The sequence below is a fragment of the Osmerus eperlanus genome, chromosome 12 (genome assembly GCF_963692335.1).
Source record: "Osmerus eperlanus chromosome 12, fOsmEpe2.1, whole genome shotgun sequence".
NCBI lineage: Eukaryota > Metazoa > Chordata > Actinopteri > Osmeriformes > Osmeridae > Osmerus > Osmerus eperlanus.
The window spans coordinates 16,509,767-16,529,137 of record NC_085029.1 but is presented as its reverse complement, the minus strand read 5'-3'; the positions used below and the strand labels follow the sequence as shown (position 1 = coordinate 16,529,137).

At 42.6% G+C, this 19,371-nt stretch overlaps 1 protein-coding gene across 1 annotated transcript; it reads right to left on the bottom strand.

Annotated features, from left to right (window-relative positions):
* Positions 1-650: 650 nt before the first annotated feature.
* Positions 651-3,092, bottom strand: LOC134031555 (zinc finger protein 503-like). The gene is made up of 2 exons (XM_062475242.1): positions 2,576-3,092; positions 651-2,244 (listed from the first exon to the last, which is right to left on the bottom strand). The coding sequence occupies exons 1-2, from the start codon at positions 2,825-2,827 to the stop codon at positions 811-813; spliced, it is 1,686 nt and encodes a 561-aa protein (XP_062331226.1). The 5' UTR covers positions 2,828-3,092; the 3' UTR covers positions 651-810.
* Between the last annotated feature and the right edge of the window lie 16,279 nt (positions 3,093-19,371).

The following is a 19,371-nucleotide window of genomic DNA, read 5'->3' as shown; positions in this document are numbered from 1 at the left end:
ATCAAACTGATCCAAAATAGAAGCCGTAAAGTAACTTGCCGCGTTGGTCAATTTTTTTACACTGAGACAGAGCAAGTAACATCAGCATTCACTAGACTGTCTCGATTGAACCTTGTCGAACTGGTAGCAACTGCATTTCAGAGATAATCAGTAGCCTACCCTACTTTCTATAGTAGAAATTGGGAAATATGTAGGCTATACAAAAACAACAGTGTCCGGTGTTCTGAAAGAGAACACGAAAAGCTGGTTTCTGTATAAAGGAAAGTATTACTTGTGAAATGCTGTATATAGCACAAAATATTTTGCCCCCCTAAACAATAGAGACTTGTGACAAATTAATCAAACATTTGTCTGAAATGTAAAGTTAATCAGCTGCGTTACGTTTTGGACTCTTCTCATAAGGAAGTTAATTTCCCTTGCAAAATTACTCAGTTGAACTAAAATGTTACTACAGTTCCATGGGCAAGAGCATATGGAAAGATTTGTATTTTCAAAATATTAAGACCACTCTCAAATAAAACAGAAGAAAAATATATACAAAAATATAACTGGAAGCCTACAGTTTATAGTCAGCAAAGAAGATACATTCATGCATTAACAGCATTGTTAATACATTTCGACCTAAATTGTGAAATAATGCACTTTGAGCCTTTTGCAAATTATATTATAATTATTTTATTTTTATCACGCTTGGAGCTATCGCAAATAAATACATTGAGCCCACATGGATCCCGTCCTGCATGAATTACAACCATTATAAAACTCATTAGGCTTAAAATCTTCTTTATAAATGCACGTATAATTTCTCATCTACTGATATCCTAACGCGGCTGCCGTGGTGAGTCTCTGCCCATACAAAGCATATGGAGAATAATATGGACCTGTGGCTGCGGGGACCGGCACGGGTGCGCCAGTGGGCAAGGGGCTCTTTGAGTATGGGTGATAGCGAGAGCTCAGTCCTAGTGGGTGGTGCGGGCTTCTGAGTGTCAGCGTTCCGGGGCTACCAGGACCCCCATTGGGGGGCATGTGCATATGACAAGCCATGGCTGCCGCAGCTGCATTGGCCAGAGATGATGAACCCGGGTATCCTGATATCAACTTCTCCGTCCCCGCAAAAGCAGTGTGAGTCCGCAAGTGATTGAGAAGTTCTTCAGAAGAAGAAAAACGCTTGTCACAAGGTCCATTGGCTGAAACCCAGTTACAGACATGTGGCATAGGGTCGTTTGGGATCATAAAACCATACGGGTACAACGGGTGTCCGGTAAAAGATGGCGGAGAGTGCACGCCGTGCAAATGGTGCGTAGGGTACATGAGTTGGTATCCAGACTTCAGAGCCGAGGCGGCTGCAGCGGCAGCCGCAGAGTCATGCGAACAATTGGCACTGGGTGCACCGGATAAATGGCTTGCGCAGTGGTAACTTAGGCAATATGGGTCTCGGCAAAGACTAGCAGACATTAAAGACGGCGGTGATGCACCGGCCAGGGGGCTTGTTCCAGCCTTACTGCATCCAAGTGAACTAGCAGCAGCAAATTGTGCACTTAATAACTGACTGCTAGATTTCGTCGGATCTAAAGTCATTCCATGAGGGAGAAAGGGCTGAGGGTAGCCTCCGTATGCACCTGCTAAACTTCCAGGGTATGACATACCAGCGGGGGGAAGCGGGAAAACGGTGTGACCGGGTTTGTAGGGTGAAACGGGGGCGACCAGCCCTGACCCGAGCACGGAGGATGCCGAGGTTACAGATGTTGAGTCTGACGTGATAGCCTTTGATCCAGATGTGGCGTCCTGGTGTTGGTTAACGTCGACGTTAATCCCTCCACAGCCGACGTTTATCCTACTGTTACTGTTGCTCTCCGTTGTACTGCTTTTATTACCATTCTCAGACTCCTTCTTTTCCTCCTTGTCTCCCAATTTGCCCTCTGACGGCAAAGGAGATACGGAGGTAATGGAACTCGGGCTGCCTGTCCTTGGGGTGAATGGCTGGCAGGTGGCGCTAGGCACTCGGAAACTAGATTTATCTCCGCTGCTGGACGAGTCTTTCTTCTCGGATGATTTAGAGTAGGGTTTGAAGCTAGATTTGTCTTCAACTCCGATGTCACTCATTTTCAGTGGTCCTGACTTTGTCTCCTTGTCGTTAGATCCAGAGGTTACTGATGATAATTTGGAGGAAGACGGAGGATCAGGTTTACCAATTTGAGAACACGTTTGTGCCAAAAGAGCCAACGGACTTTTCTTCGCATCCAGCTGTAAAACAAGACAGATCTAAATTATTATTGGATACTTAACATTTGTTAGATATGTAGTATTTTTTATGAAGGCATGTTGCATCTATAACTTTACGTAAAGGCATTTAGCTAAAAGCTCTGTGCTTGGCCAAAATACGCATCGCGCTTTACGCACTGCGCCTAGCCCATCTTAAAACCTGCATATCTCAAGTAAAAATTACAGATCATATCCGAAGTGATAACAGAAACAACCCATATAGAGAAAGTAATCTTACTACGCATATATTATTTAACAAACAAACAATAATTCTTGAAAATCCCCCGTCTTCCTTTCTGCGCCTGGTTCTTACCTCGATGGGACTGATAGGGGTTGATGACAAAGGTTGAAGATATTCCGGATGCAAAATGTGTCCTCCCCGTGTGGTGAGCATTTTCAAAATCTTTATGGGAAGACGATTAGCTTGCCGTAACGGGTCTGCAGGAGACACTGGGTGGTGAAACGGCTTGTTGATTTTAGCTGCGCCCTTCTCTCCCGACGAGGTGCTCTCCCACACAGGATTGGTGCTATTTCTCAGGACAGAGACCGTGGGCGATGTGATCATGACCCAATTCTCATCGAAATAGAAGAAAAATACATTTGTAGATTAGGAGTCGAAGTATATCTTGATAGCACCGCTCTTATAAACGCGAATAATAAATAATGTTAGTTAAATCCTTAACAGAGGTGGTGAAGGGTTGAGCAATATCCGCACATATCGGAGTTGAGACTGCACGGCTTCATCCTCGTGGTGCTGTTGAGAGAGTGGCTGTATTTCCCTGCGCTCGCTCTCCACGTCGGGTGTAGTACAAAAACACACTCCCCTTAGCAGCAGCTGAATTAGTCCTGAGATTAGAGCCTTTGCCGCCTTCCAATCAAATGAGACCTTGAGGTGATTGGAGGGTCAAGGGAACGTGACGTTATTCCTTTATTTTCTGTGTTTTATATGAACATTCGTATGCAGTCATATAAATGAAGTCCATTTACCATTTACTTACGGAACATCGGCATGAATTTAAAATCGATTTAGTCAAAAGTCCTCTAAGATAAACATGAAGTCTAGCTTACTGTAGTCTTTACTTAGGCTACATGTCAAATATAACGTCAAACACAAAATAAGCATTAGCTAACATAAAATATATTGTAGTTTTTAATTTCCTTTTACACGTGTAGACATCAGCTCTTCTACTGCACAATAGTGGATTCAATTTATTCCCCTCTCAATCATACTCTTAACATCTGTCATTTGTACCTAATGGACTCAGTTCTTCTGCAGTCGCTGCAGTTAGAAAGGGGAAGGACGTGTCGGACCATACAATGTTTAAGTCCATAAAGTAGCCTAAGAGTCGGTTTATTTCAGAGTTGGTTGAAGTCGGACTCCGTTTATTTTTGCGTGATCACTCACATAATTGTATTTTATATCAACCTTTTTTGGTAAGTGTTTAACAAAACGAAAGAAAGCTCTAACTGAGAAATTATTATCTTACTGACCTTCGGTACAAGGGGAATGAGTTAAACGTGTTTGAATATATATTCATAATTAATCTCGCAATCAATCCTCGTATATGTTATAGGGCTACTCTTGTCATTATATCCCACCAGCCCCACAGAATCGTAAATGTCAGTTCGACCTATATTCTTAAATCAAAACTAAAAATCTACATCATAGACAAAACGTATTTAAGTATCTTGCTGATCAGAGAAAAGTTAACATGTGCAAGAGATATTTTGTGATTGATAACAGAGGTGCTGTTTTCAGCAACGGCTGTCAGGCAATGACAAGGAGCTTGAGTTATTAGGGCATAGAAGGGCGACCATAAATTTCTAACGTCAGGAAAAAACTCCTTTCATTGTCCACGTGATGGATGGCCCATTGCACCAGACACCAAATACTCGGCATTATCCTTAAATGGGAACACATTTTTTCGTTGCCATAATTCAAGACATTTAAATAGAAAGTTTGAAATCCCTTCCATATTTCAAGGTGACGTGTTAATGAATCACTCTCTGCATGCAAATATGTTTATTTACAGCGCAGACTCAGTATCGGATAACTTTCACCAGTTGCTAAATGCTGCAAGAGGAACTTTGTGAATGCCTGGAAGACTAGAACGTTGCATATTCTGTCAAATAATTGTAAACATGATTGTATTTAAAACGTATCACTTGGAAATCATTGATAAAACGTAGCTACAGTTAATGAGCACCTTTTATTTTCCATTTGTGCGTGTTTGCTAATTATTCTGAAATGAACTGTTAATATAACTACATAGTTGAGTGAACATTTGGAGCCACAATTATTTCTCGATTTTCTGCTGGACGCATATATATAATTAAGGGAGGTAAACACATGGCCTTCTTTGTTAACTTAATCAATGTAGGAAAATTACCTTTTCTTTCATTCTAACAATGATTAACAATGTAGGTAAGTAGATATGTAAATCCCCTTTGACAGGTGCTATTATTATGACTGTAGTCATGTGTTGTATATGACCCAGTAGACATGAAGTGCAAGTTGAATGTAAAAAGAAAAGTCTAATACTTGATATGCTCTGTGGTTGGCAAGTCCCTCTGCTCTCTGCAGTCATACACAGTATGCATACACGTTACTAGGCCTTATATTAAATATATTTTATTGTTGGGTAACTTTCTTATTTTGCTATGTCCGATGCATTGAATGCTATCTCATTTGAATAGGTTTTCCCCAGACAATGATACGGCCAGTAATTGTAACTTATTTAAAAACAGTTTCATTATATCAACCGTGGAAATCCAAAACACTGGCAAAAATACATTGTCTAATTAGTTTTTATTCATTTTCATTTCGAATTTTGTCCCTATTCCCTACAAAATGTGGTTACAATAAAACTAGAGGACACTGAAACACAGGAATACATTCCTGTTGCAGTTTAACCCTGCAATCAGCATGATGGTATATCACAACTAACCACCACTCAGAAAATCTGACTCACAAATGCATGCATTAAGTGCCCATTTTGTGGAAGGATGTACTCAAAAAAAAAAACTCCACAAAAAGGAGCTGCAAGTCCCTGCTGGTTTTGTGTGAACGCATCTGATCGATAAATGTGACATTGTAATGCGGAGTAAATGGAATAAGAAATTTCACCGACATGACATGAAAATTCACCTTGTGGCAGCCTGTACAGGGCATGCCACTCCGACAGGGAGAGAGCCAGACTTGAACTGACAGGTAAAAAGGGAAGATGATGGTTAGAAGGTGATATTGTTTCATACCTTTCTTGACCTGTCAGGTGTAGTGAAGAGGCACTCTCTGTCGCAGGAAAACGCCCTTAAAAGGCCTCATATCGGGTGGGGTGGCGCTTGCCACTGTTTAATTGATTTGCTTTGCGCTGAAGGCTGTCACATTAATAATGGTTAAGCACGGCTTGTGTGTGCCACGCAGAATGGTACGCTTATCAGAAAATTAACAGCCATAACTAACTGGTGTCTCTTGCACCAGCATAGCATTATAATTTTTTTCTGTTACTATAAGTCTTTTGTTGAACGTACATACGGAATAGTATAGTTTTGACCAAATGTCTGGATTATGGGACCGCATTTGATGTCGAGTTCTGTCAGTCTTTTTGTAAGAATCAAAAGCAAGTGATTGAGGAGTCTTTTTGCATTAGATGGAAAATAGAAGTTAATGGATGGTATAGAAAAGTAATCCTACTGTCTATTATCTAGCGGGATAATCCTACGCACAAAAGACAGGTAAATGGTGTTGAGGGAGCACTGGATTCAGATTGTTGCATCCAGTCTTTACAAGAACCCCTTCACTATGTCTTCACTATGTAAATCTCTCTTTCCAATGTTCCCGAGGCTGACTGGCAGGCAGAAATTGCTCTGATGGTCTTGATGGCATGTTAATGCACTATGTGGTAGGCATCACTGTCTTTAAGTATGGGAATTAGATTCTGAGTTGAGAGATGTCTTTCAGCTGAAATGACAAGGAACTAGACAGCTTTCTTCTAAGCAAAAAAACTCGCAGAAGCTGTCAGGGAAATGCTTGGGAGTGTGTGTCAGGAGGTATTACATATATTAGTCCATGCTTTTAGGACAGGACATTTCGTATACTTAGAAGACATACCCATTTCATTCACCTTAACTGCAGTGTGACATGTCCCTCACCTACCCCCCTTTTGCCAAATTGCCTTGATATGACTTGGAAAAACTCACCACCAAGCTGACATTAAGCAAGACTCATCCTTGCGATAAGACAGAGGTGTAGCATGACTTTAACAGAGTTAGAAAAGTTGAGGTGAAACCCACATCACACTAGTGAAGGGTCTTTTTCAGAGTGTCTCATCAATTAGCTAAAGCTGTGGTTGTAAAAGCTTGTGGCGCTACGTAGGAAAGCCTATGGAGATTACGCTGTCGTCCACCTGCCACCAGGTGGGTGAGGAACTTGGCATGCTGCAGTCATGCTGCAGAGTGAAGTTGACTTCACCTTCCCTCCCTGTTAGCACTGGAACCAATGGCTAGCACAGTTGCTGCATCTGAATGCGACAGCTGCCATATTACTGCTCCCAGAACTTTGTGGAAACTTCAGGAAGCTTATAAGACCTATCTCCTCTCCCTAATAGCCTTAGGAGATAAGGAAATGGAATCAGGCTCTCCTTTAATGACATCAAAGCATGGCACTGGTTGGTTCGAGACGGCCTTCTCAAGGTCTCCAAGGACTTGGAATTTGATTGCCATAATTGATGATTAATGAATTTGATTACACTTTTTTGTAATGCGTGCTAGGGCAAAAGCAACTGTAAACTGTTTTGGAAGCGTAGTCGCATGCCTCTCCATAAGACTCGGTGTCAGACCACCCTCTTCTGCACTGGGGTCCGCCGAGGAACTCCGGTGCTGCCTCGTTCACAGGTCCTCATATTTACTCATCAATATTTAATTTATGAGGTAGAGCTGGGCTGTAAACGAACAGGAGGCATGTTGTGACACTGGAAGGAGTGTGCAGGTTGGGATGAATGTCTCTGATAGGCAGATTATTCAGCCTAAAGTAGTTCTAAAGAATGATCTTGTCACATTTCACATCCAGGATTAGGGATAACCGGGAGGAAAGCTTCACTCTGGTATTAGAGCCCACATGGAAGAGACAGGCATGTAAGGTATTCATGACAGATGGAAGGCTTGAACGCTAGCAGCAAGTCTTGGCTCCATTTTTCTACCTTGCATCACATACCTTGGTCAGGGGTCACATTAGCCAACACTTTGAACTATCGACACCAGCCTTTCACTATCATTTTTTGTGTTACTGATAAGACTATTTATTAAACTAGGACAGTTGGAAAAAGCTGTAACAAATATTCTCAATATATTTTGCTGATGAAGTGAGGTAGAAAGAACCTGCATCCCTCTGTCGTGTTGCATTTTAAGTAAGCTCTCTTGCATTTTAAATGAAAGTGCTTCAGGATTCCCCGGGCTATCAAAACGAGATGTTACTGTCCTGATGGAAACAGAACAAGACAAAGTAAGAGGTATGACTGAAGTGTCGAATAAAATAAAACCTCACAGGTCTGTGACCTGCTAGATGTGTCAGCTGTATTCCTATCAAAAGCCTGTTATTATTATACTGTAGCCTCACCTGTCCTCCCATGTTCATTCCCTTAGTTGTTTCTTAGACGAGTGAGTTATTTTTCTGAAACAGTAGCTAGCTAGCTTTAGTTAGCTGCTGGGCTAAGTTACCTAGCATTATACTCGTAGCAATGCTACTACCATTAGTTTTACTTGTTAGCCTTCTAGTTAGTACATTCTGAAGCCATACTAAAGCGTTTGTCGCATAGTTTTTGTCTTTTGGAAAATATGAAATTGGAATGTCAGAATCACATATTTACATTTACATTTAGCAGATGCACTTATCCAGAGCGACTTACAGTAAGTACAGGGACATTCCCCCCAAGGCAAGTAGGGTGAAGTGCCTTGCCCAAGGACACAACGTCAATTTAGCATGACCGGGAATCGAACCAGCAACCTTCTGATTACTAGCCCAATTCCCTAACCGCTCAGTCGCCTGACTCCCATTTGTGACGCTGCTCCTTAAGGTTAAGTCGTAAGTGTTAGAAGGAGCCTTTGATTGACAAATGAGTGGCCCTGACACAGGCCACCGCCTTTATATTAGTGCTAAGAAGTGTTGCCTTGTTTTTAAAACGGCTATTATTGGCAGAGAGCAGCAGGAGACTGCAGTCTGTCTGGAGGAAGGAAGTGACAACGAACAGAGGGGAACCTGTCATTCAGTGAAGCTAAAATGTCAGTTGAAATGTTATGGATACCATCTTGAAATGTGTCAGTCATCCTGTAGGTTTAACTAGAAGACATTTTAATTTCTGTTTAGATCATTCAGGTCCCATTAAAGGTGATATTTCTGTGCATAATCAGGACAGTTTTCCTTTGAGCTCATTATCCTTCAAGCTGAATTATCTGTTTTAAATTGCAGAAAAAACTGCTGTCATTAGATGTAATATTGATAATAGGGGAAGCATCAAGAAACGTAAATGTTCATGCTTTTGATGACTGAAGTATCATATTCCTGTCATTAGAACGTAGGTAAACAATGTTATTGACGATAGGTAAAATCAAATAGCAGTATACAGGTACCAGACTGTAAATATCAGACACTGTGGGCTTTTGACTTGAGTGTTGAGACTGTGCATGTAGGCTAATCTATAACGAGTCACCTGTTTGTGAAGAGGTCAGAATGAATCACGCACTACAGACAGCCCATTGATTAGCTGTGAGCTAGTCATAAACGAGAAATTAGTGTCAAAGTATCAAATGAATTGCATACAATCGTCTGCTCAAAAGCTCTCTTCACAAACAGGTGACTCGTTATAGATTAGCCTACATGCACAGTCTCAACACTCAAGCCCCAAGCTCTCATTTACAGAACAAGACATTGATAATCATGTAAAGGACCGCGTGGAATTATGGAAAACCGTTTTCTCTATTTCATCCATGGTTCTGTGAGAGCGTGTTAAGTAACATCAGAATGTCTCTTGTGTAGTGCGGCTGGGTTTATGAGACCATTACCGTTTTTTTATTGTGTATAGCTGCACTAATGGCCTTCTATAGTCCCAATGATTTACTGCCTGTCAGCTTTGTGGCTGTCCATTAGACAGGAAGGTTGACACCCAGCCAATGGTAGTCACTGTTTGGAGCCAGGAAACCAGTTTCCAACATGGAAGTTAACCTCACAATCTCTGCCATTTTCAAGACCAGTTATTTTGTTTAATCCTATTTGGGCTGGTACACCCTTTGCTTCATATGTGGTTTAATAGAAATGTTTATACTGTAAATACCACCGCTTGTCCGTGGGAAGTGATTGTCAAAACTGTCTGAAGGCCAACTAGAAGTCATAGAAACTGAAGCTTGAATCTCAGTAGTTTGGAACATTTTGACCGAAAATCCATTATTGCCATTTCCTCAAGATGGAATCACAGAGGCTATTATATGCTGCTGCTTTATAAGGCAATGTTTTAATACTTAATAATTACTTTATTACGAGAATTCAAATGTGGTTTCTGTACATAATTGACTACTTAAACACCCAGTTAAACCCTTATGTTCCATTCTGAACTTTTTCATCACTCACTCTATGATGTGTTTTCATAGGGAACCTATGGTTACAAGGGTGTTTTGTGTAATGTGAAATAATGGCATAAGGATGGGCTTTTTGCTGCTGGCAGGTAAGGCAAACAGACCTACCTTGCTAACAATCCTACCTGGCTAGAATCTTATCTCATCACATGGGCATATAGAGGATCCGCACATATTTGATGTTGTTCTTTTGGAGGGATGTTCGAATAGGGAACAAAATAATAAAGAATGTCTGAAAAAGTTCAATCTATGACAGGGATTCACTGTCATCGCTAAAGTATATGGAAACAAGAAAGAATGTTTAATATAAAGGGGATTGTATATGGATCAGGATACAAGCAAGGTACCTCAGATTTTATCTCGGTTGGCTTTTCTATGACCCTGTGAACTGCATTTTTGTACCGCAGGACTACATTTAAAGCTCAGCTTCAGTTGTAGGCCTGTGCCCTTATTACAGGTAATCTGTGTTTGAGTTTCTCATAAACCTTTCTTTATTAGCTCATACACAAGGATCATCCTCCCGGAATTAAAGCAATGTTAACCGTGACCCTCCCTGAGTCACCACCTTACCGCGGTGGAGGGGTTTGCGTGTCCTAATGATCCTGGAAGCTATGTTGTCGGGGGCTTTATGCCCCTGGTAGGGTCACCCAAGGCAAACAGGTTCCAGGCGAAGGATCAGACAAAGCGTGGCTCAAAAACTACCATGAAGAAAAATAACAATGGTTCTCAGTTGCCCCTGCCTTCCTTATTTGGAAATAGTCCATCTTAAAGAGACGTGGTTGTGTTTACGTTTTGGCCCAGCTAGCTATCTCCGGCGGCATGTGTGAGTTCTTGCAGGAGCCCTGGAGTGGAGCCACAGGCGTTGGTGAGGCGGGGGTGTTCCCTGTAGGGGGAGGAGCCTGTCCTGCTTCACACAAAATCAATTCTGGCCTTTGGTGTTGGCAAGCCGGCGGGCTGGGGGTCGGGGGGCAGGGGGACGGGGGAGCGGCGCTGGGGAGGGACACGAGCCTGACACCTCCTGACTTTTTCATGAGGTACTGTTTGAAGTTTTAAAACCCCATAGAGGGTTCTCGGGGCGTTGGAATATAAAAGAGGGGGCTCAAAGCCCAGACATATTATCATCATTCAAGACTAGCGCCACCAGATTAGTTATTAGACACGAGAAAGAGAAAAGGGCCACAGTGCTCCCGTAAAAGAATGCTGATAGCCTTGTTGCAGTGTTACCTGTTTTTAGCATTTTTAGCTTCGTATGGCTACTGGCTAGCATCAACCAGGCTGGGAAACAGAAACACCCCACTGTGTATTTGGATGTCCTTTTGTGTTTTAAATCATGTGATTACTCATTTGATTTTAAAATTGAGAGTATCTATACAAAACGTATCCTGGGGTTAACAGAGGCACGAATGCAGGGGAGCATGACTTCAAAGTGGCTTTTGTCAGGGAGGCAGTGGAGGATGATGACAGGGATTCCTGTGCTGGAGATGAGTGTTAGTTAGTGAGGGGGGTGGACCGGCAATGACATGCTCGAAGACCTGAGTCCTGGTGGTCTTGTCTTTCAATCCCTCTTCAAACATTCCCCAGCTGTCATCGTCTATAATTTGTAAACCTGTTGATTAAACAAGAATGAATCCATTCATTTCTGTTGGTGTTGCCCTTTAGCGTTTAATTGATACACATACAGAAATCAAGGGATCCATGATGAATTTAGTGCCTCAGAGATTTAAATTTAGTGTTTGGTGTCTGGATTCTTATGCATATGTATACTTGGAGATTGCTGCTGATGAATATATCAACTACTATCAATGCAGACGGTATCAGGAGATGGTAGCTTACCTGGTATGTGCTTTAGTCCATCAGTCCTCCTGACAGTGGCAGACTTGCTTTAACAGATGCTGACGGCCTTGTGGAACCACTATGTTCTGGTTCTGGTGGCACACCCTTCTAACTGCTGTATAAATAGATTCCTATGACAGTGTAATTCATCTCCAGCCACGAACACATCAACTTTAAAAGACAGCAAGCCGAGACCTCAGTGCTTGTTAGGGCCAGATCAGCAGTCCAGATGCCAGAGATGTAAACTCATGAACGGAAGATTAATCTATCTGTCATCCCTGCCTTTTGACAGTAGTTATAAATCTGATTTAGCTGTGAGCAGGGGCCAGGGAGAAGGGCAGTTGGACATTAAGATTTCAAAGGAACGATATCAAGAGGACTCATGGCTCTGCCAGAAATGGGTCAAAAGTTCTGTGAGGATGTATAGGTTACGTAAGCTGCGTAACATTGAAACAAGATCATATTTTTTTCAAAGGGGACTGCTTACTACCCTCTTATTCCACCCACCCTGCACCTTACCTCATTCCCCGTATGAGGTTTTCAAGATGGCGGTGGTCGAGTGAGAAGCCCTGGAAAGAGAGAACGGCAAGGGTGTCAGTGGAGCTATTTACTATAGTAGATTGATGGGAACAGCCGATGTGAGCTGGTCACATCCTGTGACCATCTGCATGAGAGTCATGCTAGTTATTCAGATTGGCCACAGATGCTCCAGCTTGACAGGATATCTTGTGCTTGTTCACACAGCTCCCTAAAGCAGTTCTTCAAATTCCCCACAATAAGTTTTATTGCTCTGCATGGTCTGTCATGTGACCTTTTCTTGACAACAGGATCGACAGAGTATCTAGTAGTATCTGCGCCAACACATTTGAACAGTTCTAGTTTTTCATAGACTTACTACTCTGTTTTTGGCACACAGACATAATGTAAATGTATCTCATTTATAATGTTATATATCCTAAGATTCTTGTACTGCAAAGTCAAGGTGTGACAAATCAAGGATTTAGATGACATTTTAATGGCTGTGATCAGAAACACACGGCTATGAAATCCTTAGGAAGGGAACAGTTTGTCTCACCACATTAGACAGTAACGTTCACCTGATCAATGTCATCTGCAGGTTTTCCCTCAGGTGTTATGGGACACACACCGTGATGAATCCCTAGCTTCTGAGACATTGTAATCCTCTGCATGGCTCCGTGCATCTCTCGCTGAAATGTCGGTGAACTCGTTGTACAGTAAACAATGCTTGTTCAGTGTCAATACAAGGGACCATGTAGAAGTTACGAGAGCGTCAGCTGTTTCTGGCGTGCAGTCATTGTTTGTCATACGCGGCACTACGGACCATTTGAAAAGAGTCCAAATACACTGAATACACCCAAACCCACTCTGTTCTTTTTCTTCACTGAAAAGTGGAATATTTTTATGAAATGCCACAGCACTAAGTTTCATACGACGCGGAGTAAGTAATATCCAACTGCGAGCTGAGTGAGGCTAATCACCCTCGCGATGGCAAAAGTTTCGCTGAAGTGTGAGGCTTGGCCGCTGAGGTCTGTTGTGCCAAGTTGTGTATCACGGAGGAGAGGATAGTGAGTGTTTGATGTGTCGAAGTGTCTAAGGCCAGGCGCTGAATTAATAGCTGGCTGCCTGCATCCAAGGTCCTTCAGCAGTAATTGCAAGCAGAATCTGACTCTCTGATCTCGGCAGCGGCATGTGCCATGCCAAACAGCCTGCCTTTGACAGATTGCCTTCCTGTAGTAATAACTTAAGCATGTTCCCTTTTCTCAAACGAGGCCATGCATCCTTCCCACACCATAAAATGGCAGCAATATATATTATTTTCGCCATCCCCTCACAAAATATATTACAATATATATTTCCCCCCTATTTTTGACAGATCCTCATTTAAATTATTTCATTACACCTGTTTCCTGGCCGCAGACCTGCCATATAATTTCAGTAAATGACTAAAAGGTTTGTTAAACGAGGAAGGAAATCAAACTTTGATGTATTACACACGGGCATTATAGTTTGCACTAACTGCTTTAGTGTTCACAGTTGGAGATGCAGCTGATCTTCTATAGCCGCCATTGTTTAGTCCAAGCTAAACCTTTGGACGTGTAAGACATCATTTTAGAAGCCGCTAAAGGTTTTACCTAAACAGGAAGTGCTCCTGCCGTGCCCCGTCTCGCTCTCCCAGGTGATGGTACACAGGGACCCCTGTGCTGTGCCGTGGTGGTCTGGGTTCTCTGGGCCAGTTTAATGCCTGGCAGCTCCACCCTGTGACTGTCCAAACACGTTTTACTGTAGGCATCCACATCAAACACAGCCCTGCAAAGCTCATTGGAAAGTTAACCACAGGGTGTCTGAGTTATTTATTTATTTTCCATATAATTATTATTATTTTTTTTTAAATGTGTCAACCAGCAGCTTTGTGATTCCTTTAGCAGACATTCGCTCATTACCGCGAGTAATTTATGGACCTTGGCTGTATTTCATGGGCCATTTTGACACTGCACCCGGTTCTACTCAGTGTTGCTAGATTAGGCCTACGCTTGGTTTGGGAAGAATAACTAGAAAAGACAAGTCAATGAAAGATCCTTTCAGTTGACTCTTCTGCAGCGCTCACAACAGACATGTCAGAGCAGAAGGAACTTTCCCAGCTATGTGTGTTTTACAGAAGCATGCAACTGGTCACTAATTCATCCTGCCTCGAAATACTTCAACGCTGGACATTCGAGGGTGGACGCTATGTAAAAATGTAAATAAACTTTAGAGGAGCTTTGGGTCAGTGTGGGAGGAAATTTATAGTTTTGGCATTTACTCTCCAGTCATCATTCACCCGGCCGTCGCAGGCAAGAGCCTTGATCAGAGGAGACTCTGTTGGCCCTAGACTGACCTGTAGTCTATCTGGCCAGCTGTGATTCAGATGCTTCACCGAGAGACATTCACATTACTGTAATAACCAGGACTATTAACCCCTACATCACCATGACACACTCCACAAGACCTGGTTCCCTCTCAGTATTTCATCCAAGGAAATAGTTTGAAGAAGGGAGAGCCACCATGACCTTCTCCTGCCGAATGGGGGGGAAAGCAATGAGGATTAAGTAATACATTGTGCTTAATGTTGCCTAGAACTTAATGGATTTGGCACGATTTCAAAACTGTCTCTCTGCAGGGCATTGTAGCGCAATATAACACAATGTGAAGAACTGTAAAAGCTAAATCAAAACCTAATAAAGGAAATTATGTCTCTAAGCAAAGTGACATTTATGTGAAATCGCTCCTATAAAGGCAGCAATTACATAATTATTTCGTGTTATCCTATCTACCATTTTAGCAGAAGAGGAGGACAGGAGAGTGGTCATGTTTAATGCTACTAGTTCTACCTTTCCACGCTCTGTGTAGTCCAGGAAACGACTTTCCCTTCAGATTTCCGTCCATTAACGCTTTATATTTGCTCAAACGCACTCTGTTACGTAAGCTTTCCTTGCCCTGACTCACTACACTGCATTTCCCCAAGTGTACATTGTCAGCCAACTACAGAGAAAAATTTAATTGTTACAACAGTAGTATCGCTCATTAATGCAGGGAACTTGAGTGCTTTCACAGAGTTCTTTAATTGAGAGGACGTAGAGCAAACAAAAGGAGGAGAGCTGTGTTTTTCCCTTTTAGCAGGTGAACGCTCTCGCTCTTACCTTGTGTAAAGCCACCTGGTTTAATTGGTCTTAATCTGGAATGAGTAGCTTTGATCACCAAGACAGTTTGACTGCATTAGCACGAGTGTGCTGGCTAATCCTTTGCGTAACTTGTTCTTTTGGCACAGCTGGAGGCCTGTCCAACGATGATATGTCAGCAGAGGAATAACCCCTCATCAAACAACCACGTCTAAGCCTCTGTGAGATGAGGGTTGAACAGCCAGCATTCAGCCGCAATCACAGATGGAGGTGTAGGCCTATAGGGTAAGGCTCTGGTTTGTAGATAGTCAGGAAAGTACAGCATATGTAGCCGAGTGCTATATTAAGATGGGAAGGCTATTCTAAGGGTTAGCTGTCAAGAGAATTTGTAGGGTTTGCGACCCTTCATAAATTAGTTCTTGATCTTGTTTATTTTTGCATCATATGACTAGCACGCTGCCATTTCCAGAAGTCTGCAGTGATCAAGTGTTAGATTGTTGCCATGACCCAAGATGTGAGAACATATTCTTTATCTCTATCATGCTCATACACTCAACCACATGTCTAAACAATGGTTTAATGTGTCCCCCATCATCTGATAAGGAAATAACAGACTGCGAAGTGTTTGTTGTTTAATGCAAACATCTGTTATGAACTTAGGATGAACTCCCATAATTGATGATAACCATCTCTCTGTAACAGTATCTGCTTTCATGAAAGTAGTGAAAGAGATGGTGTTGAAAACGAAGAAGACAGCTTCACTTGTGCTTTTCTGGAGATCATATCTCGGAGCTTGTTGATTTACTTTCTCTCCGGGCTGTCATGTTGTCTTGGGTAAAAAAAAAAAAAAAAATGTCTTCAGTTGGATTGTTCTTTGTTTTCAGCCATGCCATGTGCTTGTGGTCTACGTTATCAGACAGGTTACGTCTGAGTTCTCACACACGGTCAGAGAGATTCACACTCCTCTCCAGCGGGGTAACGGGGCTCGTTGAGGATGTCAAGTTCCAATCTCCCTGGCAACCGGCCAAAAATCCTTACCTTTCTGCTCCTGTGGCCACAACGCCACCTTTAATTAGTTTTATGGTTTCATTTGTTTTCGAGGCCATTTGGCTCATCATCCATCAGACAATGGGAGAAATACGAGGCTCTCGGGGATGCTGTTGGAAGGTGACTCACCAGTCATGAACACAAGGTAAAAATTAATCACATTTTCATAGTGCCATCACCAGCTGGCAGCAGCAGTCTCTGAGGCAGGAATGAAGAGATCCACAGAGAGGCTCGTGGCACAGCTGAGTTTGTCTTGTAAAAGTGCAGCTGTCCAAAACATGACAGCTACAGCATTAGCAGGGCCATTAAGAGGTGTAGAACATTTCCAGGAAAACGATTTGAAAAATGACAACCCCTGGCTCTGGTGAGATATTAATTATACTCAGCAGGCGAAGCAAATAAGTAAAAAAAAAAAAAAAAACACTAAAATGGTCAAAAAGACAAAGAGTTACCTTGTTTTCTTTCAGTTTGATCAATATGCAGAAATGAAAAGACCGAAGGATATGCAGCCGGCTGCCACCAGAGAGTCCCTCTCGGCATGGAGGATGAAGTAACGGCTTCTAGCCATGGTAAGGAAGAGGCGCTATAGGGTGTGTGTGGGGGCGGGGGGGGTTGCAAACTCAGTTGAAATGGCGTCTCTGGGGGGGGGGGGGGGGCAGCAACATTTTGGTTGGCCCCACCAAATCTCACTCCAAGGTTTTTTGAAAAGTTGGCTGCACTGGAGCGGGTCCACAGTAGCCTACTGTACGCCTCTCTAGCAAAGCACGGCTAGGCTAAATAGCGCCACAAGAGGCAGACTGCAGGAGATTTACTATTTCCTTTCTAATGTTCACTCTGTCGGCTATTGATCCTGTCCTAGCTGCTAATTCCTCTCACGTTATTTGCTGTTCTTAGTGTATGAAAAAAGCTGGCAGGCAAAATATAAGTGCATGTCAGGTTTAATTGTCAAACTGTTCAGTTGGGCAGGTTGTAAAGTTGACTTAGTGCTTAGCTCTGAAAGATGAGCCGTTTTATTATGAATTTGAACCATAAAGCCTGCTTCATGGTTCTGTTGGGAGCCCTAAGAGTCGGGGTTGTGGAGGTCAGGCACAGGGCAGATCAGCTTCTGCTGAGTCGGGTAGGGCTGGACCCACCATGCCTCTGCACCTATCACAACAGAGAACAGTGGTCACGTTGATCCTGTCTCTTAACGGCACCTTTTTTTGAAAAGTTATTTGATAATGACCGAATCTGCAAAGTAATAAAGTGTTTTAATTGGGTATGGAATTTACAGTGTTCTTAGAAGTCATATGCTAACTAGTATCCAGCTATGCACCTCGTAATTAAAATCGCAGATTTTAAATGTAACAGACTCCCCATGGATATTTACCGACTAAAATAAAGAAAAAATTGATAGCTGAATGCCATTTAGTTGTTTATCGTCACTGGACGCCTGGTGAGAAAATAGGTGATATTTGGAGATAGCTGTAGAATAAGGATGTACTGCCTCTCACATGGCCTGTTTTGAGGGAATGAGAAGAAGCGATGATGGCCACATAACGTTTACGAGAGTCATAAATAATGACTTGCCCCTTGGTGCAAGCAGTGTTCTTAACAGCGCCTTGAACATGAACGTCTGAGTTACTTATGCAGATAAATGCGGGGCCATTTATCATTACCCCTATTCATAAATACCCATAACTCATCTCTCCATATGGCAGTTTAGACCTTGAAAATGTGACTTTAGTGCGCTGGAAGAGTTCAGTTCATGAAAAACATGAGCGATTACGCTCTCGGCGTCTCGGCATGCTCATTACTGTACATCTTATTTTACATGTTGTGTTCCTGCACAGCCGTCATCGGCAGGGCCCATGAAGAATGTGAAGAGAGTGTGTTCTTGGTGGTATGCTGACTGGAATCAGATGAGAGAATTGGTGTTTTTTTTGTGTGTGTCTCTGTGTGTGTGTGTCTGTGTGTGTACGTGTGTCTCTGTGTGTGTGTGTCTGTGTGTGTACGTGTGTCTCTGGGTGTGTGTGTTCTCTTTCTCAGTAGTGTGCAGGTTTGCAGGGTAGGGGCAGAGGAGGTGCAGAGACTGATGAGAAGGGATGATATATGTAGCGCCTGTGTCCCAGCTCTCCTCTGGCCCCTTGTCATTAATCACGGCCATTAGGCTTTTTTCTCCCTGTTCGCCCTGTCTGCGCCCAGACATCAAATCCTCCCTTTTGTCTCGTAGCCTGTGAGAGGAAGACTTGGTGCTCCAACCTCGCCTCCCATGGGCGAGACACGGGGACACATGAAAAGACTCCAGCATGTGTTTTAGGGAATTCAGTTGTAATTTATTCCTCTTTTTCTATTCTCTTAGACCCCATTTCCTTTTAATCCGAATGCAAAACCAAAATCTACGCGGGTTTAATAACCCTGCAATGCTCGGTAGGTACCACTGAGTTCTGTGGTAAAGATTGTTCACAACACTACGAACGAGTATAATTTATTAGCCTTCAGAATAGGCAAGATTGGGTGTCTTTTATTTGGAGGATTCAATTTTCACGTTATTATCTAGTTGTCTGAGCCCGTCTCCATCCGTCTTGTGGGTTACTAGCTAATCAGCAGTCACTGCTCAACACTCTCCTTTCCTTGGTCCTCAGATCGTTAAGACTCCCTCTCTCCTCGACTTCTGTGTCATCAAACCCGAGAGGTCTGATATGATAATATGTGTGAACTGAAATGTGAAAGCAATTCATATCACTTTCTGAGGAGCTTTAGATGTTTGATTTGCATAACTAGAGAAAATGATATTAGATGGGCATATTGATTTAATTTCATCCTAGAGCGCTGTTAATTATGCTATCATAAATGTGTCATCTCTTTATTATCGGTTTTAGACTGGGGGCTGATGGCTATATCAGTGAGGTGCTTGTTTTACGGGGGGAAAGCTAACGTTACAGGATCA

Excerpts from the sequence above, each read along its gene's own strand:
- LOC134031555 (XM_062475242.1), bottom strand. The coding sequence starts at position 2,827 with ATGATCACATCGCCCACGGTCTCTGTCCTGAGAAATAGCACCAATCCT. Across the intron at positions 2,245-2,575 it reads CCCCTATCAGTCCCATCGAG|CTGGATGCGAAGAAAAGTCC; the intron begins GTAAGAACCAGG and ends CTTGTTTTACAG.